General features: G+C 45.4%; 1 protein-coding gene across 19 annotated transcripts in view; it reads left to right on the top strand.

Moving 5' to 3' along the window:
* Positions 1-27,551, top strand: part of ADGRL3 (adhesion G protein-coupled receptor L3) — a 388,482-nt gene that overhangs the window by 130,050 nt on the left and 230,881 nt on the right. For all 19 annotated transcript variants that reach the window (XM_054164809.1, XM_054164791.1, XM_054164704.1 and 16 more), the window contains one exon: positions 9,100-9,209. In XM_054164809.1, coding sequence (XP_054020784.1) covers positions 9,100-9,209 — 110 coding nt within the window. The remainder of the gene's footprint in view (positions 1-9,099; positions 9,210-27,551) is intronic.

The following is a 27,551-nucleotide window of genomic DNA, read 5'->3' as shown; positions in this document are numbered from 1 at the left end:
GTGTTGCTAACTGTGAGCCCAGAGTTGCAAACAGAGTTGAGCCCTGCAGCTGGTTCTGAACTCAAATGCTTCCTCAGTCCCACTGCTAGAAATTCAAACCAAATGCCACAGGAGTTGCTGTTGCTGTTTCACATTAAAACTCTTGAAAGTCATTTTCCACTGCAACTTGGACAAGTTCTGCTGAGGTAATGTCATATTTTCTGGTACAAGTGTGTGTTCTGCACTAGGTTGACACTGCTCTTTCAGGAACAATATTTTTCCACCAAACAGGTACCTAAATAGAATCATAGGATGGATCGAGTTGGAAGGGACCTTTAAAGGTCATCCAGTCCAACCATTCTGCCATGAGCAGGGATATCTTTACCCAGATCAGGTTGCTCAGAGCCCCAGACAACCTGACATGGAATGGTTCTTGGGATGGGGCAGCTACCACCTCTTTGTGCAAACTGAGCCACTATCTCACCACCCTCAGCAGAAACAATCTCTCCCTTCTCTCCAGTCTGAATCTCCCTCTTTTAGTTTAAATCCATCACTCCTTGTCCTGTCAAAACAGGACCTGATTGTAAGTCTGTCCCCAGCTTTCTTCTTGGTGCCTTTTAAGCACTGAAAGGCTAAAGGAAGCTCTCCCTGGAGCCTTCTCTTCTCCAGGCTGAACAGCTCAAATTCTCTCAGCCTGGCCTCATAGCAGAGGGCTGCCAGCCCTCCCATCATTGCTTGGCATCCTCTGCCCTCTGTAATACAGGTCCATGTCTCTCCCATGCTGAGGACGCCACTTCTCAACAAATGTGGTTGGGAAGAAGGAGTAAAGAACCCTTTTATTTATTTCTCTTTTCTTGTGAGTGGGACAATTTACACTCTTCCCAGGAGGCAATTTTTCTTCTCCAAAACATATATGTGAATAATGTGCAATTCTGTTTCTAAGATACTGTGGGCTTGAAGGTTGCCGAGTACCTCAGACTGATTTTTAAGACAACTGGAGGTATCTTTGTTTTTCCTGACCACACAGGAATTTATGTTGCCATTAGTATCTCAAGTCATGGAGATTACACATATATTGGGTTATGAGCCCAGGCAATCCTCATGATCTAAATGTAGAATCATAGACTCACAGAATGGTTTGGGCTGGAAGGGACTTTAAAAACGACCTAGTACCAACCCCACTGCCGTGGGCCAGGACACCACCTGCTGTGCCAGGTTGCCCAAGACCTCATCCAAACTGGCCTTGAACACCTCCAGGGAGGGGGCGTCCATGACCTCCCTGGGCATCCTGTTAAAGTGTCTCACCACCCTCACAGGAAAGAATTTCTTCCTAATCTCCAGTCTAAACCTGCCCTGCTCAAGCTTTAATCCATTCCTGCCTGTCCTGGGCTTTGGTTTCTGATCTCATAGTTCCTCTAAGTAGACATCTGTGCTTGGCAAAGGGGATGTGAGATCCTGGCCTTTTCATTAACCAACCCTTGAACCAACACAAGCAGTTACAGGGGAGCCCAGACCCTGGAAGTCACATTTTCCATATCTTGCACTATGAGTGGTGTCTGGTGAGCGAAGTGGACACTCTTGGTACAGGCAAAGTATCTATGAATCCCATCAGCAGTTCCAGAGGTGGCCTGAGATATTCAGGGTCTGTGAGAAGCAGGCTCTAGTTTCATGTGCCAACCTTTCAATTAAGGAGCAACAAGGAGAGAGGAGTGAGATTACAGGTAGAAATAAAGAAATCTTGAAGTCAAAGAAACTAACCCCAAAAAACAAGTTGGCAATAAATTCCTCATTGGATTTCATGATAAATGGCATTGAGGAGAACTAAAACCACTTAAGTGGCTCCAAGAAAGCCACTAAAGCCATTTCCATGTCTCCAAAACATTTGCCTTCAAATGTTGTACAAACTAATAAAATGGAAGCTGCCTTTTTAACAGGCATAACATTCCCTGTCTGCTCCCTCAGATTCCTCCCACAGTTCTCTTGTTTACTTTGTGTCAGAGCAGATGGAGAATGACAAAATACCCCAGGAGGGCAGGGGTCACTTAGGAAAGCTGTGGTATGAGGGCAACACAGGGGGAAGAGTTGTTTTGTTTGAAGGAGCTGATGAGTCAGTGTTAGAAATACAAGGTGCTTGTCAAAAGGCAGTAATTGGAGGTATGGATGAATGTGTAAAAGTTAATTGGTTTGTAGGAGTGCAGTTTTGCTAGACTGCTAGAGCCAGGAACAGTTCCTGATCTCCTGGAAGGGAATCATGGCAGCATTTTGGTTTGAAAAAGACCTTTAAAATCATTGAGTCCTACCAACAACCCCATGCAGTGCTACAGGCTGGGGTCGGAGTGGCTGGAGAGCAGCCAGACAGAAAGGGACCTAGGGGTACTGATTGACAGCCAGCTGAACATGAGCCAGCAGTGTGCCCAGGTGTCCAAGAAGGCCAATGGCATCCTGGCCTGCATCAGAAATAGTGTGGCCAGCAGGAGCAGGGAAGTCATTCTGCCCTTGCACTCAGCACTGGTTAGGCCACACCTTGAGTACTGTGTCCAGTTCTGGGCCCCTCAGATTAAGAAGGACATTGAGACACTTGAACATGTCCAGAGAAGGGCAGCAAGGCTGGGGAGAGGCCTTGAGCACAAGCCCTAAGAGGAGAGGCTGAGGGTGCTGGGGTTGTTTAGCCTGGAGAAGAGGAGGTTCAAGGGAGACCTTATTGCTGTCTACCACTACCTGAAGGGAGGTTGTAGCCAGGAGGGGGTTGATCTCTTCTCCCAGGCAACCAGCACCAGAACAAGAGGACACAGTCTCAAGCTGTGCCAGGGGAATTTTAGGCTTAAGGTGAGGAGAAAGTTCTTCACAGAGAGAGTTGTTAGCCATTGGAATGTGCTGCCTGGGGAGGTAGTTGAGTCAGCATCCCTGGAGGTGTTCAAGAGGGGATTGGACGTGGTACTTGGTGCTGTGGTTTAGTAGTCATGAGATCTTGGGTGACAGGTTGGACTTGATGATCTTTGAGGTCTTTTCCAACCTTGGTGATTCTATGATTCTCTAGTTCTACCAAGTTTGCTGTTAAAACATGGTCCTCAGCACTGTCTCTCTTCCTCTTCTCAGCATTTCCAGGGATGGAAATGCAACCACCTCCCTGGGGAGCCCATTCCAGTCTCTGAAAACTCTTTCAACCAAGAATGTTCTTTTAATCTCAACCTAAAACTCCCCTAGGGCAACTTGACTCTCTTTCCTCTCATCACTTCTTACTAGGGAGAAGAGACCAATCCCAACCTGTCTCCAAGCTCCTTTCAAGGAGTGTAGATGTAGCAAGATGTAGAGCTTCTTTTTCTGGCCTTAAGCAAAGGAACCTGGGCAGTGTTTCTTCATTTTTTCTATAGAAGAGACACTTGAGCTGATGCGGTGCTGGTTCTTACTGCAAATTGCAACTCCCATAGTTAGTAAACTTCAGTAGTTAGTAAAGGTCTTCCTTCAAAAAGGAGGGGGAAAAATGAAGAAAAGGAAGAGAAAAATAATTTTAAAGCAAACAAACCACAAAGAAAGATTCTTTGTCTTGTTGAGTTGAAAGGTCAGTGGCCAACACTGAGCTTTGCAACTCACAGGAGTTTGGAGGAAGTATTGTTATGGTCCAAGCAGCCATGAAATCCCAAGGTCAGTGTATGATCCTGGGCTGTACAAAGAAGAGATGGTGGGCTGGTTTTCTCTTGATGGAGTGAGTCATGACTACATTTAGATGTTTTTTTTTTTATCTTTCCTGCCCCTTTTCAGGCCTGCAGATGCAGTTTTTGACTTCTTTTTTTCTGCACTTAGTGTCACCGGGGCCTGGAAGAAACACAACAAAATCCAACAACACAAACAAAACCTGAGGGTTGGTCCTGGGTCCAGCCCTATCCAAATTATTAATCAATTATCTGGATGAAGGGAAAGTGGCCCCTCAGCCAGATTGCTCCTCCCACCAATGTGGGAGGAATAGCAGACACACCAGAAGTCTGTGCTGCCTTCCAATGTGAACTGGACAGGCTGGAGAGCTGGGCAGAGAGAAATCCAATGAAATTCAATGGGGCAAGTGTAGAGTCCTGCATCTGAGGAATAACAACCCCATGGATCAGTACAGATCAAGGCTCACCTGATGGAGAGCAGCTCTGGGGAAAAGGTCCTGGGAATCCTGGTTGACAGCAGGATGACCATGAGGCAGCAATGTGCTCTCATAGCCAAGAAGGCCAGTGACATCCTGGGGTGCATCAGGAAGAGTGTGGCAAGCAGGTTGAGGGAGGTTCTCTTCCCTCTCAGCTCTGTCATGGTGAGGCCACATCTGGAGTACTGTCTCCATTTCTGGTCGCCCTGGTTCAAGGAGGACCCCGACTTTCTGGAGAGGGTAAAGCAAAGGGCTACAGTGATGCTGAGGGGACTGGAACATCTCTGTGATAAGGAAAGACTGAGAGAGTTTGGGCTTTTTAGTCTGGAATAGAGAAGGCTGAGGGGGGATCCCATAAACACAGATCAATACTTAAAGGGTGGGTGTCAGGCAGACGTGACCAGTGATTTATCAGTGATGTCCAGTGACAGGACAAGGGGTGACAGGACAAGGGGTAACAGGCACACTCTTGAATGTAAGAAGTTCCATCTGAGCAAAAGCACAACAACCAGAGCAATTTCTCCCTTGAAAATTCTTCTGTTCTGATATCTGGCCATAATGGTTGGTTAAAGGTCTTTTTTTTTTTTATAAGGTTTTTAGTCCAAGGTACCTTCATGCTTTAGCTGCTGGGGGTGGAAGCCTGCATGTTTCACCCCAGGATGATAAAAGGAAACTAAAAATGTCAAGTGCTGGCCACAGTTTTTGCTAACTCTGTGTGTGAAAGAAGTGTGAAATGCAGAGGAGGCTGAGTTTTTTTCTGGGTTTGGTGGGTTTGGTGTTTGTTGTTTTTTGGTTGGTTGGTTGTTGTTTGGTTTGGTTGGTTGGATTTTGGGTTGGTTTTTTTTGTATGAGGCTGTTTCTTTGCAGATTGTGTGAGGGACAAACACCATGTAGCATTTGAGCTTTTATTTCAGAGGTATTTGTAGAATAGAATTACAGACTGGTTTTGGTTGGGAAAGACCTCCAAGATCATTGAGTCCAACCATCAGCCTAAGAACATCATGGCCATATAGCCATGTCCCAAAATGCTATATCCACACGTTTCTTAAACATCTCTAGGGAATGTGACTCCACCACCTCCCTGGGCAGCCTGTTCCAATGCCTGACCACTCTCGCAGCAAAATTTTTTTCCTAGTCTCCAACCTGAACTTTCCCTGACATAATTTCAGGCCATTTCCTCTTGTTCTATCACCTGATAATAGGGAGTAGAGACTAACCCTCACCTTACACCAACCTCCTTTCAACAAATTGTAGAGAGCAATGAGGTCTCCCCTCACCCTTGTCTTCTCCAGACTAAACTACTCCATTTCCCTCAGCTGCTCCCCACCAGACCTTCACCAGCTTTGCTGCCCTTCTCTGGACCTGCTCCAGCACCTCAATGCCTTTCTTGTAGTGAGGGGTCCAAAACTGAACCCAGAACTCACCAGTGCCCACCTACAGGGCCACAATGTCTTCACTGGCTCTTGCTGATCCAGGCCATGATGCTGTTGGCCTTCATGGCCACGTGGGCTCACTGATGGCTCATGTTCTGGTGCCTGTTGATCTACATCCCCAGGTCTTTATCTGTGTGCCACTTTCTCAGCCCATTTATCCAGCTGGTCCAGGTCCCAGTGCCAAGTTTTTCTACCCTCAAGCATATCAACACTCCCACCCTAATTTGTTGTCACTTGCAAATTTACCGAGGCGATTCACATGGTTTTCTGTTGTTTCTCCCCCAAAGCAGCACTGTCAGTTTGATCTTGCCTTCTTTTGAAGTTTCTGTACTTGGTAGGCTCAGTGTTTTGACATCCCCTGGTACAGGGATGTGTAAAGGACTTGGAGTTGGGGTCAAAGTCCATCCCACCACCCTGCATTTCTCAACCCTTTGTATCATGCTGCTTTTACTCTCTTTAGTGATATACCAGAAGGAAGAGCACTTTTGGGGATGTTAAAGCCAGTGCTCAGAAATTTCATCTGCCACATTGAGCTTTGAAAAGGAGAGGAAAGAAATTATGTCAAGGAATCAGAGAGTCATAGAATGGTTTGGGTTGGAAGGGACCTTAAAGACCATCTAGTTCCAAACCCCCTGCCATAGGCAGGGACACATCTGCTGTGCCAGGCTGTTCAACCTGGCCTTGAACATCTCCAGGGAGGGGGCATCCACAACCTCCCTGAGCAACTTGTTCCAGTGTCTCACCACCCTCACTGTAAATAATTTCTTCCTAATCTCCAGTCTAACTTTCCCCTTTTCCAGCTCAAAGCCATGGCTCTTCATCCTGTCACTGCAGCCCCTTGTAAAAAGTCCCTCCCCAGCTCTCCTGTAACCCCCTTTCAGGTACCAGAAGGCCCTTCTATGGTCTTGCCAGACCTTTCTCTACTCCAGGCTGAACAACCCCAGCTCTCTCAGCCTGTCCCCATATGAGAGGTTCTCCAGCCCTCCGACCATCTTTGTGGCCTGCTCTGGAGCTGCTTCAATAGTTCCATGTCCTTCTTGTGCTGAGAGCATCAGAGCTTGATGCAGTACTCCAGGTGGGTCTTACAAGAGCAGAGAGGCAGAATTCCTTCCTTCACCCTGCTGGTCACACTTCTTTTGATTCAGCCCTTCACTTGGCCATTCAAAGTAAAGGCTTCCTGACAGACAGAAAGAAAAAAAAATCCCTTCTTCCAGATCTTCATCATTTTGGATCCCGACTCGTGATTCTGAAATGTCTCTTTGATCCATTGCTCCTATTGTCTGTCCTGTGGCCAGGCTGTTCCTGCAGCCAGGGAGACTATTGATTAGGCCACTGCAATTGCTTTTTGAAAGGCACATTGAGCCCAGTAAAGGCTTTTATGTTGAAAGTGAAGTTTTGGCTGGTATTCAGAGCCTCTCCTGGCAGACTGCCTTACTCACACGATCCAAACTACCTGTCATATCCCAGCCAAGCCACCTGTCTGCAAGTGTGCAAGGGTGAGGACAGCAAAGTTATCCTTTTGGTTAATAAAATTGTTTTTTTTCTCTGTGCATGATGAAATTAGTCACTTGCTGTGATAAGTGTCACCTTTCAACTCCAAAACATGAGAAGATCCTATCCCTCTGGATTAGCTGTTATCCAGCCAAACAGCCCGACGAGCAAGTGTATCAGCTCTTATTAATCTTTCCATGAAATTAAAGAAATTACAGAGCTTAAGGCAGTCACTAATGAATCAATTTTAATTTATGGGCTCAAATAAAATTGTCATTAAGGCTGACGAATTGTAGCCTCAGGTAAACATGGAGCATTTTCACTGCAGACCTAAAATGAGTTTTGCACTTGATGGCAGAGGTTCTGCCAGAAAAGCAGGAGGGTCAGGGGTCCTGTGTCACATCAGAGGAGGCAGCATCCTGGAGAAAGTAAATGCAGCGGTCTAGCCCTTAGGAGATCTCTTTCTGGCATGCAAAAGCATAAAACCCAAAGACTAAGTATATTCTTCTTTTTCTTTAAAACAAGCCAGCACAGGAGTGATAGGATGGGAGGCAATGGGTTTGAGCTGGAAGAGGGAAGGTTTACAATGGGGATTAGGAAGAAATTCTTTCAGGTAAGGGTGGTGAGACACTGGAACAGATTGCCCAGGGAGGCTGTGTTGCCCCCTCCCTAGAGGTGTTCAAGGCCAGGTTGGAGGAGGCCTTGAGCAACCTGGTCTAGTGGGAGGTGTCCCTGCCTATGGCACATGGTTGGAACTAGATGATCTTAAAAGTCTATTCCAACCTAAACTCTTCTCTGGTTCTAAGAGCTTTCTCTGTAGAATCCCTGTGTGCTAAATCCTTTTGCACCCCCAAAATACATAAAATGTGTACCTAGAGGTGTTTGTACCATGAAAGCAGAGACAAATGTGCATTTCAATCCAGGCACAAATTAGTCACAACCTCCCTTGGCAGCCTGTTCCAATGCCTGACCACTCTTTTCAGTCTAAACATCCCCTGGTGTAACTTGAGGCCACTTTCTCTCCTTCTACCACTTGTTACCTGGTAAGAGAGCCTGGACCCCACATCACTCCAATCTCCTTTCAAGGAGTTGTAGAGATCAATGAGGTCTACCCTCATGCTCCTCTTCCCCAGGCTGAACAATCCCAATTCTCTCAGATGTTCCTCACAGGACTTGTGTTCAGGATCTCTCATCAGCCTCGTTGCTATCCTCTGGACATGTTCCAGCATCTCAATGCCCTTCTTGTAGTGAGGGGACATAATTTCTTTCTCTGTGAGATTGTATAGCAAGATCTTTGGTGAGAACAAGGTTTGTTTTTTAGAGGAATACATCATCTCATGAGATGCTGCTGTGCTGGGCAGAGTGTTAAACTGAAATGTAGCTACTCATAACTAATGCAAGTGTGTTGGCTGTGTATGAAAAATTCCTATTTTGGTTTTTAGGCAGCTTATTTGGTGATATATTTACCACTCAAGTGTTGCTGTTTCTAGTCTGCATGGAGTTAAACAATATCACTCAAGATGCCTGGTTCTGTGGGAGCTATCTAAATATTGTATGAAATGTATTTGTTATGCCTGCTGTAAAATATACAGTGTTGGCTTTTGCCACAAATATTATTGCTTTACTCTTTGGGGGGAATGCTGGTATTTAAGGTTAGCTGTGGTCACTGTGGTGGACCTTGGGTTTCAAGAATTAGAGGATGAAGGACAGTGGCTTTAAACTGGAGAAGAGCAGATTTAGATTGGATGTTAGGAATAAATTCTTTGCTATGACACTAGTAGAACTCTGGAACAGGTTGCCCAGGGAGATGGTTGAGGCCTTTTGCCTGGAGATATTCAAGGTGAGGCTCAACGAGGCCCTGGGCAGCCTGATCTATTTGGGGATGTCCCTGCTGACTGCAGGGAGGTCAGACTGGATGACCTTTGGAGGTCCCTTCCAGCCCAGACCATTCTATGATTCTATGCTGAAGCCATGGGGTCTTCCTTCCTGTTGGTGCTACAGGGTGCTGCAAACCTCTTGACCTGTCCTTCTGTCTGGACTATTTTCTGACTCTTTTTTCTTGCTTTTCAGATGCAGTAACCGGACTCAGTGTGCAGTTGTTGCTGGCCCTGATGTGTTTCCAGACCCTTGCCCTGGGACATACAAGTACCTCGAAGTGCAGTACGAATGTGTCCCTTACAGTATGTATCTTGATATATTTGTATTTCCTTCTTTTTCATAGAGATATGATTTATTTTAGAGTCTGGGCCAGCCTTGAGCTTGCATCTTGTTGCCTGAGGTCAAGTAAATGTTCAGAGACAAACCATGTGCATCATATGGAGCTGATCTGATCAGAGATGCAAAATTGTCCTGTGCAAGATTTGCTCTTTAGATAAAAATATCCTAATAGTTGCCCATGATGTAACAGTGACATAGCACCTTTTGGAAAACACTTTGGAAGTCCCAATTTGTGAAAGCAGACCAGAAGTATGAAGGACTTTTGATAGCTTGTAGCTTCTCTTTCCAGATTTTAGTTCTTGTAACCATAGCTGTGCTTTGATTGACCTACATTCATGGAACTGGTGACATCTGATAAGTGCCTTAACTACAGTATTGCATTACCAAAGAGGTAGAGAGCTCATCATTGGGGAAATGTGATGTTTGATGGTAGAAAATACTGATTTATAAGCTTCCAAAGTTATGAAGGCAACTTGTAGGCAAACCATTTATCGTGAATTTTTGAGGGAAAGGACAGCTGACTGGGATAGCTCAGTATGTGCCACATGGGAAATGGCAGACCTCCAAGAAGTTAAGCATTTACCTCAGAACCTGCTTTCTGTAGCAACCAAATTTGTTAGGTGCAGTTAGGGTCCTACTGCCCAAAATGGCATAGCTCAAAGAAGAACTAACAACAGCAAAACTAGGAGTGCAGGTTTTGTTAGCAGTCATAATGGGTTGAGTGGTGAGTAACAGGGCTCTGTCCAAGGTTTCAGTTTGAGTAGTTCAGAGAACACCTCCCAGAATAATAAAGCAGGTAAGGAAATGGCTGCTTTCCAGCCACAGAGTTGCACTGAGAGTAGAAGGAGACTTCAGCTTCTTCAATGACTAAGAGCTTCTAAATGCAGTGATGATGGTTTGTTGTTTTGGTGATTTGGTTTGGTTTGGGTTTGGTAAGCTACTAACCTTATGGAAAGAGTGACATCAGGGGACTTAAGGTCTGCCCTAGCAACCCTGTACCAAATTACCAGTTTGGAGAACTTTTATTTTACAGATGCCCTGTGCAAAGGGAGCTTAGCTTCTGGTTGTGGTAGTAGGTTGTATTTCCTTGTGTTTGGTGATTTGCATGAGGTATGCTGTTTCCTCCTGAGACTAGGCAGCTAAAGCAAAAGTCACTACCCCACCTGTAGTACTGCATCCAGTTCTGGTGCCCCCAACACAAGAAGGATATGGAACTGTTGGAGCAGGTCCTGAGGAGGTCATGAAGATGATCAGAAGGCTGGAGCACCTCCCCCATGAGGTCAGGCTGGGAGAGTTTTGGCTGTTCAGAATGGAGAAGGAAAGGCTCTGGGGAGGCCTTAAAGCAGCTTTCCAGTACCTGAAGGGGAATACAAGAAAGTTAGTGAGGGGATTTTTACAAGGGGTTGTAGTGATAGGATGAGGGGCAATGACTTTGAGTTGGAAGAGGGGAGATTTAAACTGGAGATTGGCAAGAAATTCTTTCCAGTAGGGGTAGTGAGACACTGGAACAGGTTGCCCAGGGAGGCTGTGGATGGTCCCTCCCTGGAGTTGTTCAAGGCTAGGTAGGATGAGACCTTGAGCAACCTGGTCTAGTGAAAGTTGTCCCTGTCCATGGTAGGGAGGCTGGAACTAGATGATCTCAAAGGTCCCTTCCCACCCAAATGATTCTATGATTCTGTGATTACTATTAAGCTTCTGTAGCCTTCATTGCATATACTCTAGTCATGAGGTCTGTGGTGACAGGTTGGACTCGATGATCTTTGAGGTCTCTTCCAACCTTAGTGATACTGATTACTGATTACTGACTGATTACTGATATAAACCAAGGAGGAACAGAGGTGCACTGTGAATGAGGTAAGATGTGAATATTGTGCCTCAGGTGTTCATTGGCCAGATGTACAAGATGTAAAATACCTCTTGTCAGAATTTGCTCAATGCTGAGTGTGCAGTAGGCACTGAGCAGGCTTTAATGATCTGAATGTGGAAAGGAAAACAAGAACAACAAGCCACACTGTCTCTGTAATTAAGTTAGGAGCTTTGATGGCTGTTTCCTCTGCTTGTAAATCAAATGTAGCACTTCTGCAGGCAGAGTTATGGGAGGAGGAAATGAAGGGAGAGCATACTGTAAGATAGGATTGTATCTCCTGCCCTTAGAATCATGGAACTGTTGAGATTGGAAGAGACCTTTGAGATCATCCAGTCCAACTGCTTGCCTAGAGCTCACAATCCCACTGCTGCTAAGCCACTACTACTAAATCACATCCCTCAGCACCACATCTACACATGTTTTAAACACCTCCAGGGATGGTGACACCTCACCTCTCTGGGCAACCTGCTCTTATGCTTGATAACCCTTTCTGGGAAGAAATTTTTCCTAATATCCAACCTGAACAGCCCTTTGGCACAGCTTGAGCTCTTGTTGCCTAGGACATTTTGTTGCGATGTTGTTATTCAGTGTAGCTTCAGAGAACTTGATTGTTCACAGGCAAACTGTGTACCTTCATCTGCAGACATGGAGTAGGAATCCTAGGACTTCTTTGGATTCTTCTCCCACCTCAGTCTGTGCCTGGCTTTCTTACTGCCTCCATTTCTTCCCTCTGAAAATGGTCAACTCAAGCTTTACAGTTGTTTCTTGCCTAGCCATCCAAGCTATGGGGAAGATATCAACTTTGGACAAGGAAGTCAGCAAGGATGTGACTGGACCAAACCTGTTGAATGAAATCTCTTTCCCTCTTGGTGTCCTCAGTGACTCATCTGCTGTTTACTGTAGGTCAATTTGGTCCCCTTGGGTTCTTGTCACTGAGCTGACAGGCTTCAACCTCTCTAGTCAAATTCAGGCTTCAGGTCCTGCTTTTGTTAACCACATCCAGCCACTCTGCATCATCTTAGAATATGATCATAGAATTGTTCCAGTTGGAAAAGACCTTTAAGACCATCTAGTCCAACCATGAGCTAGATGATGCTTCACAGGAGGGGGGTGGGCTGGAGAAAACCCTTCCTCAGGTGCTGATGTTCCCTTGGTGACTTTAGTGCACCGAGACCTTGGTGAATGGTGGCATCTGCCACATGGTCATCTCCTAAAGAAACACAGCAGTTGCATAACAAAGGAATGAATATTTCAGCAGGCACTTGTGTGCAATTCCAGCTTACTTCATCTGTTGGGATGGGTTACTCCTTATGGTTTCAAATTATTCCTTGTGGATGGAGAAAGAGAGAGCTTACCCAAGTGCTGGCTCAGCAGCAGAGCAGCGTGTGCACATCTCAGGGGAGCAGCATTTAGGAATCATCTTTAACAGATATTGATAGGACTGACCTTAGGTGCTTATGCTTAGTGTGGTGCTCCCTGGGAGAAAAATTATAGTAGATTTAAAGCTCCATTGGGCCGCCTGCTCCTCATCTGATTTCTAAAGTTAGATAGTTATTTAGATTAGCTCTTACAGAACTAACTTGTCTCCTGGCAAAAAAATAAAATAAAATATAAGCTGTGTGAGAAGTGGCTCAAGAGCAGTCTTGAGGAGGACTTGCAGGTGTCATTTGATGAAAAACTCAGCATGAGCCAGTGGTGTGCTTGCAGCCCAGAAGGCTCATCTTGAAACCATTTCCTCTGGTCCTGTTGCTTGACACCAAGGAGAAGAGGCTGTCCCCTCCTTATTCCAATCTCCTTTCAGGTAGTTGTAGAGAGCAATGAGGTCTCTCATCAGCCTTCTCTTCTCCAGACTGACCAACCCTGTCTGTCTCAGGCACTCCTTGTAGGCCATGTGTTCCAGGCCTTTCACCAGCCTCATTTCCCTTCTCTGGACACACTCCAGCACCTCAATGTCCTTCCTATAGTGAGAAACATAACACTTGAGGTGTGGCCTCACCAGTGCTGAGTACAGGGGGATGATCACATCCCTGTCCCTGCTGGCCACCGTGTTTCTAGTACAAGCCAGGATGCCTTTGGCTTTCTTGGCCACCTGGGCACACTGCTGACTCATGTTCAGTTGACTATCAACCACACTCCTAGGTCCCTCTCCAAGCTGCAGCTTTCCAACACACATCCTCTGGTCTGTAGCTTACCATGGGGTGGTTGTGTCCCAAGTGCAGAACCTGACACTTGGCCTTGTTGAACTTCATACAATTAGCCTTGACCCATGGGTCTAACCTGTCCAAATCCCGCAGTAAAACTTCCCTACCCTAGAGCAGATCGACAGAGCCACACAGCTTGGTGTCATCTGCAAACTGACTGAGGGAGCACTCAGTCCCCTCATCCAGGTCATTAATGAGGGCAAGGCCATCGCTGCATTAATGTAAAGGATGGCAGCAGCAGGAGGGAGTGAGATGAGTGCCTTGGGCATGGCATATCCCACTGTGATGATAACTTGCCTCACACCCAAGCAACGCATCTCCTATCAGCTTTGAATATTGGGGACATCTATTCAAAGGTCTATTTACTGCAAGGGAAAAATGTTTGTGGCTTCCTTCCTTTCCTTTCTTCTGGGTAAATGGGTTAATAAATGTTACCAAGTCACCAAATGTCTTTGGTGCTTACAGAGATTTTTTTTCCCTGCTTCTTTAGCACTAACAAGGGGAAGGAAAACAATGCTTGAGCATGATTCATTTTTCTGGTTTTAAGACTTTTCTTTTTTTTAAACATGGAACCTGAAATCATATTTCCCAGTTGTTGTATTGATGGAAGGAAAGGTCATTTCTTTGCTAGAAATATTCCTTTTATTGCTGACAGAAGAGTAGATGGGCTTACATATCAATAAAAGTGAGGGATGGGAAGTGTGATGTGGGAGCAGGATTCAATAAAGTTTTATTGTATCACAAGTGGACTGAAGTGCAGTTAAAAACATTAAATGAAGGTTCCCAATATCTGCTCTGCTGGACCTGAGGGCCAGTGAATAGACAGATAATTGAATAATGACATTTTTAAGAGAATACAAGCACCAGATAGCAAACGGATATTTTCATTGTTCCAAGATTGCTGGTGGAAAGGGAACGAGGGGAGGAGAAACTGGGAGAAAAATGCAATCTGAAAACAATTTAATGAGACACCTTTCCCCAAGTATAGGGTTCTTAATTATTTCTGGAGCACTGTAAGACCATTATGTGGCCTTCAGCCTTTCCCTCTGAGCCTTTTCTTGCTGCCTTCCCTGTGGATTGGGAAGAAATGTTTGCCTGCCGAGAGCTGAGCTGGGTATTGTCAAACAAATGGACTTGCAGCTTCTCCAGTATTCCTGCACTCTGGGATTTTTGATTTTGTGTTGCTTTGTTGTGGTTTTGTTGTTGCTGTTGTTTTCCTTTTCCTCTTTACCCAAGAGAATTTGTTCCCCTGGGGCCCACTGGTGAAAATGGAAAGTGTCCCTATGGGGTTTAACCATGCTGTGGGTACTTTGATCAGTAACAAGCGAGTTCCTCCCTGAAGCCAAGTGTCCTTTGTTTTGTTTAGTTAAATAAATGATTTGTGTGCACGGGCTAGGAACAGTAATTAAACAAAAATCAAACACAACCAACCAAAAAACCCCACAACAAACACACACCTGACCTGACTGCCCATTATGATGATTTCTGAGCAAAGAACTAATCTTTACTTTCTGTCCTGCTGACAAATTGCCTTTCTTCCAAGGCATACAATTTCCTGGGCACTGCAGCCAAAAAGCCTCCTTTTTTATATTCACTGACATTCCCAGCTTGGCTTGTTGGTTCTTTATCTACAGAGGCAGAAAAGAAGTAGGTGTTACTCCCCCTATCAGTTGCTTCTCACTGTGTGCTTGTAGGGAGACTGCACCTATCCAGCAGCCACTTGGAAAGCTCTCTTCATTAAAGTAATCTGCTATCACAGGTTCATTTTTGAATCACAGAATCTCAAATACAGCATCCCCTTTGCTACATTGGCTGGGCTAGTTTGTGGTTTTTTTTCCTTACTTCTTCTTAGTGGGGGAGGGAAACTGGGGCCTTTCCTTCAACCCACCACAACCACACAATGATAAGGGATGGAAGGGACCTTTGAAGACCATCAACTCCAACCCCCTTGCTAAAGCAGAATCACCTAGAGAAGGTCATACAGGAACATGACCAGGTGGGTTTTGAATGTCTCCAGAGATGGAGACTCCACCACCTCTCTGGGCAGCCTGAGCCAGTACTCCAGCAGCCTTAAAGAAGTTCCTCCTCATCTTCAGATGGAACTTCCTATGTTCAAGCTTGTGCCTGTCACTGGGCACCACTGCAAAAAGCCTGATCCTGTCCTCCTGACACCCACCCTTTAAGTACTGATCAGCATTGATGAGATTCCCCCCCTTTAGTCTTCTCTTTTCCAGACTAAAAAGCCCCAATTCTCTCAGTCTTTCCTCATGACAGAGATGTTCAGTCCCCTCAACATCATTGTAGACCTTTGCTGTACTCTTTCCAGAAAGTCCCTGTCCTTCTTGAACTGGGAAGCCTGTAACTACACCCAGGACTCCAGATGTGGCCTCACCATGACAGAGTAGAGAGGGAGGAGAACCTTCCTTGACCTGCTAGCCATACTATTATTGCTGCACCCCAGGATGCCAGTGATCTTCTCAGCCACAAGGGCACATTGCTGGCTCATAGGCATCCTATAGTTCATCCTATAGGCATCCTGGTTCTTTTTCCCCAGAGCTGCTCTCCAAGAGATCATCCCCTAAGCTGTACTAATCCATGGAGCTGTTCTTCTCCAGATGCAGGACTCAGATAAGCTTACATTAAAAGAACAAGGTGCTTTCAAGTGTGGGTACCTGTAATGCATACTGGCTTAAAGATCTGCTCTCATCAGGAGCATGAAAATATTTCATGAGAGAAGCTGTTAGATAAATGTTAGGCAATTTCCATAGTCTGAAGGCTACCACCACCTGTTCCATCTAGAATTTTCAGCATGCTCCATCAAAAAGCTGGTAGAGCAAGAAAGGGAATATTCATATCTCTATCCTCAACATCACCTCACCCTCAAAAATTTGTAGTAAGTCCAAGACTTTGCCCTAGCTGTGTTGTATGTTTCTCACATTGGATGCTTTTTTCTTGATGGAGAGCCCTGTCATTTGTCCCTAGGACCTCGCTAATTGGCTTATTATGGAATCTGAAGATGAAGAAATGTGATGAGTAGTGTAATTCATCTCATTCCATGAAGACCATGAATATAAGGGAGTAACTTATTTTCTTGTATGACTTCTGTGCACCATTTATTCCTTTTCAAACTTCTCCCACAGCAGCTGAATTCTGAGCGAGCTAATGGATATTATTGGATTGGGGTTAGCTATTTAAAGGAAGAGTTGCTTAAAATCTTTTGATTTGTTTTCTGAATGCCTTCTTGCCTTGGAATCTGGCTCAAAGTCTTTAAAAAATCACAGGGAAACTTCCTTTCAGTGTCAACTAACTCTGGGTCCCATTGCTGGGAACCTGAGGCTATCCAAAGCCACAGAATCACAGAATGTTAGGGGCTGGAAGGGACCTAGAGAGTCCAAGCCCCTGCTGAAGCAGGATCATCAAGGGCAAGTCACCGGAATGCATCCAGATGGGTCTTGAAAGTCTCCAGTGAAGGAGACTCCACAACCTCTCTGGGCAGCCTGTTCCAGTGATCCATCAGCCTCACTGTAAAGAAGTGTCTCCTCATGTTGAGGCAGAACCTCCTGTTTTCAAGCTTGTAGCTGTTGTTCTTTTCCTCTCCTCTCATGACTAAACAGCCTCTCCAATGGACTCTCCTCAGCAGATCCCTGTCTGTCTTGAACTGTGGAGCCCAAAACTGGACATGGCATTCCAGTCATTACCTTCATACTTTCTTCTAGAGATTCATCTTTGTCACAGCCATTTCTAACCTAGCATATATCTGGTATTGTCTCAGCTGAAAAAGAAATTGTCACCAATGCTAGGCAGAAACAAAAATGAGATCTTGGTGAATTCCTCAGGATGTTAATAAGCTACAATCCCCCCACTTTGGTGTCTGATGCTTCCCCATCCAAATAGCAGAGCATCTTCCTGGTGTCTGAAGTTGATTTGTGTTCGCTGAAAAAAGATGTTCACCAAATGTACAGCCTGACCCCAGCAAACCTGCTTGTCTGGTGTATTCATGGGAAGGTCATCCAGCAGGTCAAGGGAAAGACTCTTGCCCCTCTACTCTGCCCCGGTGAGACCACATCTGAAGTATTGTGTCCAGTTCTGGGCTCCCCAGTTCAAGACAAACAGGGATATGCTAGAGGGTGTCCAATGGAGGCTACAAGGGTGACAAAAGGACTGGAACATCTGTCTGATGAGGAAAGGCTGATAGGCCTGGGACTGTGTAGCATGGAGGAGATGTAGAGGGATTCTGATCAATGTTCCCAAATAGAGAGGGACCTGGGGGTGCTGGTTGACAGCCACCTAAACATGAGCCAGCAGTGTGCCCAGGTGGCCAAGAAGGCCAATGGCATCCTGGCCTGCATTAGGAATAGTGTGGCCAGCAGGAGCAGGGAAGTCATTGTGCCCTGTACTCTGCATTGGTTAGGCCACACCTTGAGCACTGTGTCCAGTTCTGGGCCCCTCAGTTTAAGAAGGACATCGAGACACTTGAACGTGTCCAGAGAAGGGCAACAAGGCTGGTGAGAGGCCTTGAGCACAAGCCCTATGAGGAGAGGCTGAGGGAGCTGGGGTTGTTTAGCCTGGAGAAAAGGAGGCTCAGAGGAGACCTCATTGCTCTCTACAACTACCTGAAAGGTGGTTGTAGCCAGGAAGAGGTTGGTCTCTTCTCTCTAGCAACCAGCACCAGAACAAGGGGACACAGTCTCAAGCTGCACCAGGGGAAGTTTAGGCTTGAGGTGAGGATAAAGTTCTTCACCGAGCGAGTTGTTCGTCATTGGAATGTGCTGCCCAGGGAGGTGGTGGAGTCACAATCCCTGGAGGTGTTCAAGAGGGGATTAGATGTGGCACTTGGTGCCATGGTCTAGTCATGAGGTCTGTGGTGACAGGTTGGACTCGATGATCTTTGAGGTCTCTTCCAACCTTGGTGATACTGTAATGTCTATAAATAACTGAAGGGTGGGTGTCAAGAAGGGGCCAGGCTTTTTTCAGTGGTGTCCTGTGGTAGGACAACAGGCAGTGGATACAAACTGGAACACAGGAAGTTCCACCTCAACATGAGGAAAAGCTTCTTTCCTGTGAGGGTGATGAAGCTCTGGATCAGGCTGCCCAGAGAGGCTGTGAAGTCTCCATCTCTGAGACTTTCAAGGGCCATCTGGATGCATTTCTGTGTGACTTGTCCTGTGTGATTCTGCCTGGACTTGAGGGGCTGGACTTGATCTCTGGAGGTCTCTTCCAACTCCTGCCAGTAGAGACTATGAAGAAATCACCTGCATTAGATGCTTTGGACCAAGCCATATTTTTCCTTTCTTTCTGACAGGTGTCCTACTACCTATTTGCCACCAATCTGCTGTCTAAGCAAGGCTTCCTACTCCCCAGTCATCTCTGAACAACTCTGTGATTATGAGGAATTTATTTCCTCCCGTTTTAATAACCTATTGTCTAAATTTCCCTATTATGCCAAGCACCCTCTGGAGACATTCATATGTATTTCATACATGCTCTAACAGATCTTCATGGCGATCAGATTTCTATTTCCAGCTTTTATTCCTATTATCCTTCCATTTCTCTCACGAGGAGAACCACAACAGTTTCTTTCATTGGTGCAGGTGATGCAAGGAGATTAAGACCATCCTTGCCAGGTGCTATGATAAATCCACCAATGGGATGAAATCCATTTACTGGTTTTCAGTCAGGCCAATGGGGAGGACAGAACGTGTGTATCCAGTGGTTAAGTTGAGAATTGAAGTTCATTTCTTCCAGCACATGAGGGAGGTGGACGAGGAGGGGGGAATTTGAGCGCATTAAAGCAAATCCCTTTAGTGTGCGAAATACAACAAAGTATCTTTCCAGATCTAAAAATACAGCTTTGTTGAGTTTCTTTATATTAAAAGGGCTCCCAGGAAGAGAGCCAAATACATCTGAATGTATTACTTTTGTTACTCATTTCCTCCACTTCCCTTGCTAACAACATTTCCAGTTGTCTTTTAATAATGGTCTGAAACCGCAGTGGTCGTGCGTACCTCAGACTCTGGCAGTGGAGACGGCAACACAGGCTGCTTAGCATTTGATTTTGGTTAGCTCCTGTCTCTGCTTCCAGGAATTAAATGGGAAGAGGATTTGTGGGAAGCTGAGGCAAAGGGGTTCTCCCCAGGGCAATAAAAAAAGTTTAAATAATTAAAGAAATCAACTTATCTTTACAGGTTTTGTATCCCAAATCTCACCACAACCAACCCCTGAAATGTCATTTACCCTGGGCTGATCGCCAGCCTAGGCAGAAATGTTCTTAAGGGTTTTTTTTGGTGTGTATCTGGCTTTGGGAGAGGTGACAGCCAACTGAGATTAGAAAAGGTTTATTCAGATTGATTTCCCAGGTGAATGTATTGGTGAGGGTCTAAACTAATCCTGTCCTCCAAAGACTTTTTTGACCTCTGTAGTTAACTTAAGTACATCTAACATTGTTTTAGAAAATACCTTCAGCTTTAATTTCTCTGTTCCACTCTACAGGCCCTCCTAAAAGGATTTACATTGGGTATTTATCCCTTCCAATATCAAACCCAAATTCCCTTCCAGATCTCAATTTTCACTACTAATCCTCAGAGATATATAATTTTAATTTACCTTGCAGATGACATCTCCTGGTTTCTCTCTCTGCTTCTACAAAGGGATTATTCAACAGAACCTCATTAACTCTGGGTTATTTTGTGGTTTTTTTTCTCTCTTGTGTTTGTTGAATGATGTCTACAAGTGAAACTCTTGTCTTGTCCTTTGCTGGCTAGGACAAGCTCTTTCAGCAGAGGCTGGGGCTAGTGTGTCACTGTGTCCTCCAGCTGAGACCTTGTTTTTAATCCCAGGAGAGGCAGCATCAGGCCTTCCCTTTTCCTCTTGCCTTTAAAAATTAATAATCACACATTTTTCAATTTAAACTTGCAGGACCACACAGATGCACACCCCAGCACCTGCAAGTTTTCAAAACCTAAGATGTTCAGACCTGCAAAGGAATGGTGGCGTTAGGTAGAATGGGAGCTACTGACTCCCTGGGCTTTAGAGGGTGAGCCTGATAGGTGCTCTAATGAAAGCCTTGATGTCTGCATATGAAATGCTCTGGAGTTGCCCAACCTCTGCAACTGTTTAAAGGAACAAACTGAATTTAAGTGCTGTTCTGAGTGTGGCCTTAAGGGACAGTTCCAACTTTCTGCAACAGAACTGAAGGGATGGATCCAAAGGAGGGCAAGGAAGCTGGTGAAGGGTCTGGAGAACAGGTCTGGGGAGGAGCAGCTGAGGAACTGAGGTTGCTTGGTCTGGGGGAAAGGAGGCTGAGGGGAGATCCCATTGTTCTCTACAATTCCCTGAAAGGATGCTGGAGTCAGGTGGGTGTTAGTCTCCTGGCAACAAGTGATAGGAGAAGAGGAAATGTCTTCAAGTTTCACCAGCAGAGGCTTAGGTTGGCTATGAGAAGAAACACATTGACTCAAAGGGTTCTCAAGGGTTGTAACAGGCTCCTCAGGGGGGTGCTAGAATCTCCATTCCACAACTTCAGCCACCTTTACTGTATGACATGGTTGTAGTCATGTGTCAGGACAGCATCCCACAGTATTTTACAAGTTCAATGTGCACCTTCTTAGGTTTTGAAAATATCACAGATGTGGATGGAAGCTTCATATCAAATTTGGTATTTGGATATCAGAAGAAACTTGACTGAATGGGTTATCAAAAACTAAACCAGGCTGCCCAGGGAGGTGCTTGAATCTCCACCCCTGGAGGTGTTTCAAAGAGGCAGAGATGTGGTGATGAGGGCTGTGGTCTAGCACCAGCTTTGGTGGAGTTAGAGAATGGTTGGACTGGATGATCTTGAACCAAACATGATTCTGTGATTCTATGACTTTATGAATCAATGGTTCCAAGATTTTATTATTCTGTGATTCTATGATTTTATGCATGAAAAGTCCACAGAGCATACATAGGTGTGAGTTTGAAATGTTGATGCTAAGGAGAAGAAAGCAAGCTCAGGAAACAGCACCTAGAACTGTTTTTTATTGCTAAGGCTTCACCCACAACACTGAAATTGTTGGATAAATGACTTTGATATTCTAGCCTCACTTGGCAGAGCAGAAAGGAGTGGCTGGTGGCTCTCTTAGGTGTAAAATTACACTAAAATTGCACTACATTGCTACTGGTGGTATTTTTCTTATCATAGGCTGGAATTAGTCATGCTCTAAGTGGAATTGCATTTGTAGCCTGGTGCTGCTTTGGGTGTTTCTGCTGGGGAAGCAAAGACTGGGAGTGCAACCTCAGTATGGACTTGGAAATGTGGATGAGTCAGCTGTTAAGATGCATCAAGGAAAACACAATAGTATCTGACATGATGGGGGGCACCTGCAGGGGTGCCTGCACTATGGACAGGCTCACTGAGCTGGCTGTGAGACAGACTAGGAGATGAGATGCAGAGGAGTCAACTAGATCAGGAATCTGACACTCTGGAAGGAAGGGTTGCCAGAGGGAGCTAGACAGGCCTCAGAGGTGTGCCTAGGCCACCTCCTGAGGTTCAACAAAGCCAAGTGCAAGGTCCTACACCTGGGTTGGGACAATCCCGAGCATAAATGCAGGCTGGGCAGAAAAGGTATAGAGATCAGTGCTGAGGAGAAGGACTTAGGCTTGTCAAGTAGCTCCCTGCTCCCCTGGGTATGAATGACCATGGGTGTGAGAGCAGTGGCTGACCATATGTGGACACTGAAATTCTAAGGGACCAGCTGGATGTACACAAATGCATGGGACTTGATGGGGGTTATCCCAGAGTACTGATGGAGCTAGCAGATGTTATGACAGGAGTCCTCTCAATCATCTACCAAAGGTCCTGGGAGTCTGAGGAAGTCCCTGCTGATTGGAAGCTTGCCAGTGTCATTCTAATTTAGTAGAAGGGCAAGAGGAAAGACCCATGGAACTATTGTCCTGTTAGTCTACTTTCAGTTCCTGGAAAAATTATGGAGAAGGTTGTGCTGGGTACTACTGGAAGGCATATAAATAATAATGCTGCTGTCAGGCAGAATGAAAATGTGGTCACAGAAAGTCCTCTTTAAACTGATTTGATACCCTTCTAGAAGCTTACTCATCTAGTGGGTGAAGGGAAGGTGGTAGATACAGTTTTCTGGATTGCAGTAAGGCTTTTGATACCATCCCTCACAGCATCCTTCTGGGCAAGTTGTCCATCTGTGAGATGAGCAGCTACAGTGTTCTTGGTGAAGAACTGGCTAAAGGGCAGGGTGCAGCGTTGTGGTGAATGGGGCTACATCTGGCTGGCAACCGATCACTGGTGTTCCTCAGGGCTCCATTCAGTGGCCAGCTCTGTTCAATGTGTTTATTGAAGATCTGGATGGAGGGGTTGAATGCACCATTAGCAAGGTTGCTGATGATCCCAAACTGGGAGATTGTATTGACTTTCTTCAGAGATGAAAGAACTTGCAGGAGGATTTAGATAAATTGCAGTATTGGGCAATGATTAATGGGATAAAATTTAACAAGAACGACTGCAAGATCCTTTATCTGGGACAGAGTAAGGCCAAGCAGAAGAATAAGATGGGAGAGGAGTGGCTGGGGAGCAGCCCTGTAGAGAGGGATCTGGGGGTGCTGGTTGACAACATACTCAGTAGGAGTTAGCAGAGTGTCCTGGCAGCCAGGAGGACAAACCTCATCCTGGGGTACACCAGACTCAGAACGACCAGCCCATCAAAAGAGGTGATCATCCCTCTGTATTCAGCATTGGTGTGGACTCCCCTTGAGTATCCTATGCAGTTCTGGCCCCCACAACTTAAAAAGCATGTGAAGGTGCTTGAATGTGTCCAAAGGAGGACAACAAAGCTGATGAAGGGCTGGAAGGCAGCTCCTATGAGGAACAGCTAAGGCCTTGAACAGTTTTGTCTAGTGGAAGGTGGGGGAGGGGGTTGGAACTAGATGATTTTTAAGGTCCCTTCCAACCCAAGCTGTTCTATGATTGCATAACTTTGAGTTTGTCTAGTTTGGAGAAAAAGTGGCCAAGGGTTGACCTCATGGTTCCCTACAGGAGGAGAAATGGAGAGGGAGATGCTGATCTCTTCTCCCTAGTATCTAGTGGCAGGATGTATGGGTATGATTCAAAACTGTGTCGGGGAGGTTTGGATTGGACATTAGGAAGCATTTCTATATCAAAAGTGCTGTTATACCTTGGAACAGTCTTCCTAAAGAGGTGATTGATGCTCCAAGCTTGCCAGTCTTCAAGAAGCATTTGAACTATGTCCTTAGTCACATAGAATCCCTATGTTGGAAAAGATCTTCAAGATCAAGTTCAACCATTGCCTAACTCTGCTGGTGGCACTACCACAACATATTCTTGAGCACCATATCTAGTTGGCTTTTAAACACTGCCAGGGATGGCAATTCAGCCACTTCCCTGGGCAGCCTGTTCCAGTCTTTGAGAACCTGAGAGTGGTGAAGCCCTGGAATGTGTTGTCCAGGGAGGTGGTTGAGGCCCCATCCCTGGACGTGTTCAAGACCAGGCTGGATGAGGCTCTGGCCAGCCTGATCTAGTGTGAGGTGTCCCTGCCCATGGCAGGAGGGGTTGGAACTAGATGATCCTTGTGGTCCCTTCCAACCCTGACTGATACAATGATACTATAATAACCCTTTCAGTATAGAAGGTTTTTTTTCCCCTTAATATCTGACCTAAACCTCCCCTGGTGAAACTTGATGTCATTAAATAAATAATATTTTATATTGACCAAATTAATAGATGCTTTAACTTCTGGTCAACCTTAAAATGGTTGGACTAGATGATCCTTGTAGATCCTTTCCATCTGACAATGTTCTTTTCTATTCTCAAATATTCCTGGTGTATCCTTGCTTTTTAATAGCTCTCTTGACAGAGTCAGCAGCTCTGCATGGTTTCACAAACATCTAACTATTTTGGGTTGAGGGAAATATTTGCTTGAGGGAAATGGTGCTAAATTGTTAAGCTACTTTTTGTCATGGGAATATGGTGATGCTTTGCAATGGCTCAATAAATACAGCATTCAGAGTGCCAGTGTGTTCTCAGAGACAATTGGCTGTTGTTGGTGACAATCATAGAATCATAGAACTGTTTTGGTTGGAAAGGGCCTTTAAGATAATCAAATCCAACCTTCAACCCAACCCCACCATGACCATTAAACCATGTCCCAAAGTTCCGTGTCCCCACATTTCTTGAACACCTCCAGGGACGCTGACTCCAACACCTCCTGGGCAACCTATTCTAATGTCTGACCAAGGGAACTGGAATGGGCAAGAAAAGCTCTGGCAAATTGCTTTGCCACACTTGTTCATCTGCACATCCATTCTCATGTTGAAACTCAGCCCAAACTCAAACTCAACCCAAATCTTATCAATTATGAATGGCTGAAGCAGATGATCTGTGTTATTGTTTTTAAGAATGAATGATTTGTTTCAAATGAGAACCACATGTTGCTTAGCAGCTTTAGCTGCCACTTCTGAGAAGAAAACCAACCCCCTGACCTCTTCTTCCCCTCCACTTGTTGGATAAGATCCTATGTTAATAACCTGCAAATGAAGACCATGAAATACTGCATGATGGAAACCCATGAGGGAACATCAGTTCTGGTGTAAGGGAATCCTGCTCTTCTGCAGCTTGGGGGAAGCTGCACCTGTCTGGGCAAGGGTGGAATTCCTGTTTGCAGTATAAGAATTTCTTAGCCATTCCTGAGGGACCTTGGGACAGGGATGTTCTGCAAGATTTCTTAACTGAAATGTCAATAAGTTGCTGCGAGGGTGGCCTGGTTTGAGCTACACTACCTCAGCCTCTGCTCTGCCATGGCATTTTCTGCAGCTCACTCTACCTTAGAGCTGAATTTCAGTACATGAAGAGGACCTACAGGAAGGCTGGGGAGGGACTGTTTAGAAGGCCTTGTAGTGATGGGGTGAGGGGCAATGGTTTGGAACTGGAGCAGGGGAGATTTAGGTTGGACATCGGGAGGAAGGTCTTTACAGTGAGGGTGCTGAAATACTGAACAGGTTGAGAAGAGGTCTGGTTGAGGTCCTATCCCTGGATGCATTCAAGGTCAAACTCCATGGGACCTTGAGCAACCTGATCTAGTTAGAGGTGTCCCTACTCACTGCAGAGTGGTTGGACAAGATGACCTTTGAGGGTCCCTTCCAACCTGATGTAATCTGTGATTGATGTGTGTCCTTCCTCTGGCCTTTTGAAATTCACACTCAATGTTGATAAAGCAGTATAATAACCATTTCTGTGTCTTTAAACCCAATCATTTTAGTTATTCCCCTGCTGAATGTCATGCTCATTCAAACACTCTCCCTGCTCTCCTTGAAAAGAAACTTCTTGGCTCGATGCCTTTCAGGCAAAGGCCTTCCTCAGTGCCTGGGTAACACAGTTGTTATCTTCTTCTGCTGAAACGCTTGGCCATACAAAGCCATCTCCAACCCAAGGCAGCATGCCAAGAACTGCTGGGCAAAAAGCCCTTCTGTAAAGTTTGCACTTCTTTCCCTTAACAGTGCAGCATTTACAGAGCCCTCTCCTCAGGCAGAAAAAAAAAATAAATAAAAACAAAGCTCTGAACTTCAAGAAGAAGTTTCTTAAGCACTGCTTTTGATATTTTAATGAGGAAAAAAAGTCTATTTTATTCTGTTTTTACCAGGCTCAATTAGAGGAATTCTGCAGTGCTCTTTGCTAACAGGGGGACTGCTTTTATCATGCCATTGGTCAGAATCATGGAATCATAAAATGGTAGGGGTTGGAAGGGATCTCCAGAGATCATTGAGTCCAACCCCCCTGCCAAAGCAGGAGCACCTAGGACAGGTCACACAGAAATACATTAGATGGGTCTTGAAATTCTCCAAAGAATGGGACTCCAGAACCTCTCTGGGCAGCCTGCTCCAGGGCTCTGTCACCTTCACAGTAATTAGTCTTTCTTCATGTTGAGGTTGAGGTGGAACTTCCTGTGTTCCTTTTTTTCTATCCATTCTCCCTTGACCTATCACAGATCTAGGTGTAGAATTTCCAGTGTAAAAGCCTCTTTTGTTGTGGCAGGATTCAATGCTCTACAAGTCCTGCCCCATCCTCTGCAAGTGTGGTGAGAGTCATGCAAGCCCCAAAGGCTTTATTATTAGAGAGACAGGAAACTACTGTAGAGAGTCCAACAGAGGACCATGAAGATGCAGAGGTGATTGGAGTCTCTCTCTGGCCAGAAGAGGCTGACAGACACTTGGTCTGTTTAGGCTGCAGAAGAGCAGCCTGAGAGGGGATCTTCTCAATGCTGATCAATATCTGAAGGGTGGGGCTCAAGAGGATGGGGCTGGGCTCTTTGCAGTGGTACTTCAGTGACAGAACAAGGGACAACAGGCATAAAGTGGAACTGAGGAAGTTTCATCTGAAGTTGAGGAGAAACTTGTTTGGTGTGAGGGTGCTGGAGCCCTGGAGCAGGTTGCCCAGAGAAGTTGTGGGGTCTCCTTCTCTGGAGAGATTCCAAACCCACCTGGACATTGTGATCCCAGGCAATCTGCTGTGTGTCACCCTGCTTTAGCAGTGAGGTTGGACTGGGTGGTTTCCAGAGGTCCCTTCCCACTCCTACTCTTCTTTGATTCTGTGATTTATGGACAGCATTAATCAGGAGCAACAGAGCTATAGGGAGAGGAATTCTGTGCATTTAGAAGCGTGTCCATAATTCCTGCCTATGGTTTTTTTTTTTTCAAGTTAAGGACAGTTGCACAGTGAATATTTCCTGTTAGTCTGCAATAAAAGCCTCTTTATTTTTAGATCCCTTAAACACACCCACAACTCATTCTGGTATCTTCTGAGATTCAGCAGGGGAGGTCTCAGTCAGAACCAGTAGCTGTTCTCAGTTTGCTGCTTTCTTCCTGATCATTAACTACCACACAGCTGGCAATGAAATCAACACCCCCAATTGTCTTTTAAATGCAGTAAACACATAACTGGGTCATATTATTGCTGTGAATCATCTTGAGCCACTTTTACATCATGTAATTTAATAGCCATTTGGAGAAGAGCTGACACTACCACTCTGTTCTCGTTCAATATTGGAAAATTGAATTGGCTACCTCTTTGACTTCAGGCAAACAGTGATAGAAACCAGACCAGCTCTAGCCTCTTGACCCTATTGATTGACCAGAGTCAAACATACTGTTGGTACCACAAAAAACATGTGAGCATTAAGTTAGGATAATTCTGCATTCCTAGGGCTGAACTAGTTTTTAGA

Source organism: Dryobates pubescens, chromosome 1 (assembly GCF_014839835.1).
Source record: "Dryobates pubescens isolate bDryPub1 chromosome 1, bDryPub1.pri, whole genome shotgun sequence".
NCBI lineage: Eukaryota > Metazoa > Chordata > Aves > Piciformes > Picidae > Dryobates > Dryobates pubescens.
This window is presented reverse-complemented; position numbering and strand designations above follow the sequence as displayed.